We start from the raw sequence: 8707 nt of genomic DNA, 5'->3' as shown, positions 1-8707 counted from the left end.
GCTCTGGAATTTGGCAAATAATTAGGGCTCTATTCAAATCAGATTCACTTTAGCCAACATCTGCATAGTAGTTGTTTTAGCAGAACTGTGTTAGAGCTGTCAAATCCACAAGTGGCTCCATGCAGTTTACCTAAAGCGGAGTCACATTAACAGAAATCCTATGTTTACAAGTTTGAACAATGGAATGTGAGATGTAATCTACACCTTGATTGGGATGATAGAAATCCTCATTATTTTGTTGAATGATTTTTCAATGTGGGTCTAATTATTTCTATATAGCCTACACGTTCTTGCTCTGAACTTCTAAAGAAAGTGGGTCCGGTGTGACTTCGTAACAACGCGCAAGAGCAGCTACTCACCAAATTGACGGCTTCAATGCAGTTCCACCACCGACATGCCAAAACATCTGCTATGCGGGTGTCTACTATTGCCGGTTAACGCTTGATCTGATTGAATCTAGGCCTAAGTATTTTCTAAAAGATTCCGCTTTGGGCTGGATGTTTCTATGTGTAGTTTATACATGCATCTCCTTTCAGAACTACTGGCTAAAAAATATATGAAAGTCCTGGATAATCTCTTTAAGTGAGAGAGGGTTCCTAACCCATTTACAGTAAATGGTCACGAAGGGTTTTCCAGTCAAGGTAACCAAAAGACTCCCATCAACTACTGTACTTTCACTTCTTTATCTCTTGTACTCTCTTCTCCTTTTCTGCTCTGATTCAAGACCCAAAACCCTTCAAAACCTTTATCTCGTAAGCTTGTTAAAAGGGAAACAGGGCTCAATGTCACATGGATGTCTGTCTCTATGCTCTGTATCTGTAACTGTAAGACATACACATGATTACAGTAAGACAATTGTACAGTAAAATTGTCACCTTCCTCTTCATCTACTGTTGATACTGCAGGTGCACAGCTTTTATGGTAGTGCAATTTTGAAAATAAAAAAAACTATTTATTTCAACAAATTTTAACATTTTGCCATAAAGAGCACATGTTCAACTTCATAACAAAAGATGTTCCCATCTCAAGAGGTTAAATTAAGAAAAGTGACTATAAAAGTGACAGAGTTGCCTGTAACAGGGTTGACGATTTCAACTGGTTTCAACTGGTACCCCGAGGCCCCAAATGCAGTACTCTGGCCCTGACGACAACCAGCTCACCTTCTTTAACACTATGGTTTGACCAGGCATATTCAATGCTCTTTTGAAGAAGAAAAATTAAGGAATGGTTTGACCATATTAAAACGATAAATATTAATGAAAAGCTAATCACATTAAATACATCCTTATAAGATACTTTCCCAAAGAAACCAATTTCATGATATTTCATGTGTTATTTTTCTGCAGACAGTATAAGTCAGCAGACATATCATACGATTATTGCCACATTTATTTTATCATGTGACTTATTTGGTCTAGTGGTTTGTGCCACTGAGCATGGCACATGCATACCAGAGTTACCAAGGGTTCGAATCCGACCCACTCTCCTTCTGAATCCCAACCTTTCCTGTCTTCTATTGGCGTCCTAGTTCTTAAATAAAACTACAAAATCTGTATGTGTTAATGTTCATCTATTTACTTGTCATGTGCTCTTTTTCAGCAGTACCATTTCACAGGGTAGTTAGAAGCATCATGGGAGTGGATCAGAACTTATCTACAGTAGTGGACCTGAACACATCTAATATAACCATGGAGTACAGCTCAGCCCGCTCAGTGGAACAGGTCCCTACAGAATACCGCATCGCAGGCCTGGTCTTCTACTGTGTCATCTTCACCATTGGCATAGTGGTCAACGTCACCGCATTATGGGTATTTGCCTTGACCACCAAGAGGAGGAACTCCGTCTCGGTCTACATGATCAACGTGGCCATAGTGGATCTCGTCTTTATCATCCTTCTCCCCTTCCGGATGGTTTACTATGGCCAGGACTACTGGCCGTTTGGAGACATCTTCTGTCGGGTCAGCGCGGCTCTGACTGTCTTCTACCCCTGCATGGCCCTGTGGCTCTTCGCCCTGATCAGCACTGACCGCTACGTGGCCATCATCCAGCCCAAACACAGCAAGGAGCTCAAGAACATCCCCAAAGCCCTGGTAGCATGCATCGGGGTGTGGATCATGACCCTGGGTAGCACTGTCCCCTTGCTCTTCCCAGACCACGACCCAGATCGCTCCTCCAACTTCACCACCTGCATCAAGATGCGTGACATCATCCACCTGCGAACGGACAACCCCGTCCACTTCACACGCCTGGCCTTCTTCTTCCTGGTGCCGACCTGTATCATGATTGGTTGCTATGTGGTCATCGTGGATAATCTCGTCCACGGACGGACTTCCAAGCTCAAGCCCAAGGTCAAGCAGAAGTCCATCAGGATCATCATCACGCTCATCGTCCAGGTGCTGGTGTGTTTCGTGCCCTTCCACGTTTGTTTGGTGGTTCTGTTGCTGGATGGTGGTGATGGTTCGAACTACAGCACGTGGGGGGCCTTTACAACATTCCTGATGAACCTGAGTACAGTTCTGGACATTATTCTTTACTACATTGTCTCCAAGCAGTTCCAAGATAGAGTGATCAGTGTGATTCTGTACAGGAACTACCTGCGTAGCGTACGGAGGAAGAGCAGACGCACACACACAGGGAGTGTGAGGTCGCTCAGTAACTTGACCAGCGCCATGATCTAAAGGCGGAAACCAAACTCAACTGTGCAAAAGAAGGTGACCCAGGGACTTAACAGATGCATACCTGGCAGACAGTGGTGGTCGGTGACATTTATTATGAGGGAGGACAATACATTTTTTTATGAGCATGGCCTTATTTCTATTACCGCATATTGGATGATTGTCATTCATATTCCATACACCCAGCTCAATGTAACATCGATAGGTTTCGGCTACTACATGATACTCACATTTCCCTATCAGGAGGTTGGTACAGCCTAGCCCATGAATGAAAGTTTACAACCACAGGTCGAGGGAAAGATTTTAGTTATCAAGGTGGCAGACAGTGACACATTCAATACCGTCTTGCACACTCTTGCCCACATCTAGCTGATCTATGGTGTAATCATTAGTCCTTGCAGGTATGTTTTTCCCCATTTCGTTCCGTTTGCTTCTGTTTAAGAAATGTTTTTCAACAGAATTGGCAGAAGGAATATACCCCTGATCACACGCAAACACAGTTCACTTCACAGCAGCCACATACAAACAGCATAAGCACAACACAACACATCATCTGTCTGTGACCAGGCGAAAAAACCTTCCCAAGCCAAAATGTCATATCATAACCGCTACACACAGCTACATCGTTGTCACCATATTAGCTAACGTCATAGTCAACATAGCTACTACAACTAACATGTTAGTAAACCCTCTACAATCATGCAGTATGGTGTAAAGTCAGCAAACTTGCTTCTCCATTATTTTTAAAGAAATTAATGTGTTCAAAATTGTTAAACTGTTGTCTTTCTTTCTCTTTGAGTTAACTACTCACCACATAGTATGCACTGCAGTGCTAGCTAGTTGTAGCTAATGCTTTTAGTACTAGATTCATTCACTGATTCTTTGATTAGGTGAACAACATGTCAGTTCATGCTGCAAGAGCTCTGATAGGTTGGAGACAGTCCTCCGGAAGTTCATAATTACTGTGTAGGTCTATGGAAGGGGGTGAGAACCATGCGCCTCCTAGGCTTTGTATTGAAGTCAATGTACCCAGAGGAGGACGGAAACTAGCTGTCCTCTGGCTACATGGTGCTACTCCAGAGAGTGCTGTTGAGACTACTGTAGACCTTTGCATCAGCTGTCTGTGACCAGGCGAAAAAACCTTCCCGAGCCAAAATGTCATATCATAACCGCTAACAGTGTTTTCATAAATTATTTGGTGACGTGAATATATTTTGTATAGTTTTATCTAAAAAGGATAACTTTTTAATGTTTCATTTATTTTTATTTTCATGAAATTTGTTGAGGAGGATGGTCCTTCCCTTCCTCCTCTGAGGAGCCTCCACTGCTGGCAGAGTGTTCTAACACTGAGTAAAGTATACAGTTGTGTTCAGGTGTGTTCAGACTGGTGATTCAGTAACTTAGTCACCATTTACATTTGAAATGATGGGTTGGAATTGGGGTTAAGGGTCATGGCGAAAGACTGGGTACAGGCCAGATACATAAACTCACCTGCCAAGGGCTACTCTTCCAAAAATGGAAAGTGATAGCATCCAAATGACTTCACTTGGCATGGTGTGTCAAACCTAACTAAATTGACCCATATGGTAAGGATCTATATGAATAATATAATGATTCGTATATGGGTACACCTGAAACATGTCTTCTAAGAAATAGTCCACATTAATACAAAGGCATAATATAAGAACCATAATTGTTTTACTTACATGTTGTCACATATACAGTGTATGTGAGAAACACAAGAATCATGCATGTTTTGTGCTTTCTTCTAAGAAGTAGGCCATAGATTTACTTATAACATTTCATTACATCCTTGTCTGTGTGTTCGCTGTGGGCTTCATGTTCAACTCATTAAAAAAAACAGATTTGAATCCACACTCACTGTACGGGAGCATTGTTTTACCATAAACATCTCGGAATAGTCAAGACTAATTGAATTACCCTGAGACTACTATACAGCAAATGTACACTTCAAGGTTATTAGAGTAAACTAAAACTGAAACTAAAATACAAACTAATCATGAAAAAAATATGTAATAAAGTGAAATAAAATAATTAACAAACCCCTTTGAAAAAGTAAAACTATACTGGGAATTATGATCCGTTTATGTACAGTATATATGTTTTTCTACATTTTGGGAAAAAATCTAATAGGGTTTTCAAACTTTTATTTCATATGTGGTTTTCAAGCTTCTGAATCTGGCTGGTCACATTGACATTGACTTGTATTTAAAGGTATACTCAGCGAGATGACGTTGCCATGAGTAGCACCACAGATATTGGTCGCATTTCCCTGCGTTGCATAAGTCATCCAATGGTTGCAATAACATGTCGGTAGTGTTACTCTACTCAGATGTTGCTTATGCTTTCCAGATCTTACAACACCTGGATAGGTGTTTTAATTATCAGCAAACCACATCACATGGTACCTTACTGCACAGTTGATGACATGGCACACAACCATTGGTTGACGCACCACCATGATGTGGTTAGCTGATATGTAAAATGACTATCCGGGCATTGTAAGATCTGGCACACATCAGGAACATCTGAGCAGAGGAATGCGCCCATTAAGATGAGCTTGATACTTTGTCCTCAGACAGTCACACAGTATCTATGAGTGTACACGGGTGCACTTCACGCTGCTACAATGTGATAGCTATGGGACCAAAACAGTTGAGAAGTTTAGCCTCGTGCTTCAACGCTCCTGGTTGTTGCAGAAATTGACCCACTACTAGTGTTTACTTCCTGCATCTACGTCATCTGGCTGAGTCTAGCTTTCAACCTAACCTGTGATCTGACCCATCATCACCTTATGCTTTAGTGCTCCACAGTGGCAAGAAGTTACATCCCAAAAAACACTAATGTCACCTAGCCTACCACACAAAGGCAACTTTCTGTCCCCAATACCAAAACAAAAACTGAAACTAAATAAGAACTTGTAAATCATATCTGAAAACGAACAAACTAAACTGAATTTCAAATAAAAATCTTCAATCTTAAAAAATCAAATTCAGTAACACAAAACTATAATAGCCTTGGTACACATCACCTGAGACAGGGAGGTGTCAATCTGGTTATCCTAACCATCTCCATTTCAAATCTAACATGTGCGGAACTACTGAATTTGATCACTGGAAAAGGACAGTAAGAGTGTGTGTATTATACACTATATATACAAACGTATGTGGACACCCCTTCAAATTAATGGATTCGGCTATTTCAGCCACACCCGTTGCTGACAGGTCTATAAAATCAAGCACACAACCATGCAATCTCCATAGACAAACATTGGCAGTAGAATGGCCTTAATGAAGAGCTTAGTGACTTTCAACGTGGCACGGTCATAGGATGCCACATTTCCAACAAGTCAGTTCGTAACATTTCTGCCTTGCTAGAGCTGCCCCGGTCAACTGTAAGTGCTGTTATTTTGAATTGGAAATGTTTAGGAGCAACAACGGCTGAGCTGCAAAGTGGTAGGCCACACAAGCTCACAGAAGAGGACCACCGAGTGCTGAAGGGCGTAGCATATAAAAATCATCTGTCCTCAGTTGCAACACTCACTAACAAGTTCCAAACTGCCTCTGCAAGCAACTTCAGCACAATAACTGTTCTTCAGGAGCTTAATGAAATTGGTTTTCTTGGCCGAGCAGCCGCACACAAGCCTAAAATCACCATCTGCAATGCCAAGTGTCGGCTGGAGTTGTGTTAATCGCACCGCCATTGGACTGGAGCAGTGGAAATGCGTTCTCTGGAGTGATGGATCACGCTTTACCATCACGCAGTCCGATGGACAAATCTGAGTTTGGCGGATGCCAGGTGAACGCTACCTGCCCAAATGCGTTGTGCCAACTGTAAAGTTTGGTGGAGGAGGAATAATGGTCTGGCGGTGTTTTCATGGTTCGGGCTAGGCCTCCTTAGTTCCAGAGAAGGGACATTTTAAAGCTACAGCATACAATGACATTGTAGACGATTCTGTGCTTCCAACTTAGTGGCAACAGTTTGGGGAAGGCCCTTTCCTGTTTCAGCACCCCCGTGAATAAAGCGAGGTCCATACAGAAATAGTTTGTCGAGGTTGGTGTGAAATAATTTTACTGGCCTGCACAGAGTCCTGACGTCAACCCCATCAAACACTATTGGGATGAATTGGAACGCCGACTGAGAGCCAGGCCTAATCGCCCAACATTAGTGCCCGACCTCACTCTTGTGGCTGAATGGAAGCGAAGTACCAACTAGTGGAAAGCCCTCTCAGAAGAGTGGGGGCTGTTATATCATATAATAAGAATGCCCATGATTTTGGAATGAGATGTTCTACGAGCAGGTGTCCACATACCATTGGTCGCATAGTATAGCTTCATAAAGGCTTAACAGGAAAGTCAGCATAAATCGTCTGTCATCTCGAACAGGAAACAGTGGTGGAAGTCAGTAAAAGGTTAGAGGGTCTTTGTTCTTAGGCCTTCGGTTGTGGTGTTGTATCATAGCTACAGTACATTGTTCATAGATTCTTCTGTCATGACAAAACATTATCTTAATCTCCTCAAAGTAACCATTTAAAAATGCTAAACAAAATGGGGGGGCGCTATAATACAGGAAATTACAAGTATTCTCTTCTTTTGAGCTGCTGTTTCATAGCATTTCCAGATAGTGGCAGTGTAAATGTACCACAGAAAATGACAATAGAGCCACATGTCCAGCACAAGGAAAATGTAAGTAATTTCAATAGAAAGAGATGGCAATCCTGTTCAAAGACTGAAATTATCTAACTTGTTCATTCTTTTTTAATCTACAATGGTTAATATCTCATACCAAAAAGGCCATTATTTCAACACACGTGTAGTACAATATGTCCAAACATTGATCTGGCTACAGCTCAATTAATTTGTGTGGAGAAGTCCAAGCATGTCGGGAAGTTTTACGCAACATTTTGGTTGAAAATATGATGTCATGGTCAGATTTTATACCGATTGCAAAATCTAGTTTCAAGCAGATTCTTTGTTGCATCTCCACATGACTGGACACGTTTTTCTTCAATGACCAGACAAATGTTTTAAATTAACTTGAGATACGGAATAGTGGAAGTTAATCAATATATTACTTTACCAGGCATCTATCTTAATGTAGCAAGGAAAATACATTGGTTGTACAGTAAGTTGGTTATTTCAACCAGAAAAAAAAAACAATTTAAACCATAAAATTACATCATTATGACATCCCATGCCAAATTTGGCTCACTGGGAAATAGAACCAAAGATAGACCATTACAAAATACAGGGTAGCCTACAGTGATGAAAATAATGAAACAGAAGAATAGTGTAGGGGGACATTGTACAAAACATTCAGAGATGACATGAACAAAGATACATGCTGTATATGATGCAGATAAGAAAATAAATCACATTTGTTTCTATTTCACATTTCTATTATACTGTATACTGCAGCACATTAAGGGTAGATGGAATGGCTTTTCCATGTGGGTTTATTATACTATGCCCAACTCCTAGACCCATAGCAATGTTGCAGTAAACATTCAAATGTCCATGTTGTTGAATGTCCTTTAAAGGGATAGTTTAACCAAATTAGAAATGTACTTGCTTTTTAATTGATAATATTCAAGTCACGTATTGACCCTGAGAGTCAGTGGCCAATGGCTTACAGGTAGCCGTTGCAGGGTCTATGGTTGAAACGACCTAAGTCAGTAACTTGAGTGTTAACAGCTCATGTCATGAATGTAATGTTAGTCACTGTATGACAGAATATCATTCATCCTGGTGATTATCCTGGGCCCTGTAGTAGCCTATATGAGTACACACAGGTCTCTTTCAGCCTCTAAATGACATGGCAGACCTGAATATCCACAGACCTCATTTGATTTAGCAAGGGGCTGTTTTAATCCCCAGTCACGGATACTGTGAAGCATCATCTCATTAGAACTGGAGTTTGTTCTGTCATTCAACATGATAGCTACGTGACAATCAATGCTAATAGCCTCTTGCTTCATACTCTTTGTGTAGGAAGTCACTCCGCTACTTATC

The 8707-nt window shown here is 41.1% G+C and overlaps 1 protein-coding gene across 3 annotated transcripts in view; it reads left to right on the top strand.

Annotated features, from left to right (window-relative positions):
- The window catches only part of gpr18 (G protein-coupled receptor 18), a 5109-nt gene extending 562 nt beyond the window's left edge, over positions 1-4547 (top strand). Inside the window, exons 2-3 of one of the 3 annotated variants that reach the window (XM_021578624.2) lie at positions 537-641; positions 1600-4547. In XM_021578624.2, the coding sequence (XP_021434299.1) occupies positions 1632-2678 (1047 nt within the window). In that variant the 5' untranslated portion in view covers positions 537-641; positions 1600-1631 and the 3' untranslated portion in view covers positions 2679-4547. The remainder of the gene's footprint in view (positions 1-536; positions 642-1599) is intronic. The other 2 variants (XM_021578623.2, XM_021578622.2) reach the window with 2 other exon arrangements.
- Positions 4548-8707: the final 4160 nt, after the last annotated feature.

Source organism: Oncorhynchus mykiss, chromosome 22 (genome assembly GCF_013265735.2).
Source record: "Oncorhynchus mykiss isolate Arlee chromosome 22, USDA_OmykA_1.1, whole genome shotgun sequence".
Taxonomy (NCBI): domain Eukaryota; kingdom Metazoa; phylum Chordata; class Actinopteri; order Salmoniformes; family Salmonidae; genus Oncorhynchus; species Oncorhynchus mykiss.
Note: the sequence above shows the minus strand (reverse complement) of the source record. Positions and strands in the feature narration are given on the sequence as shown.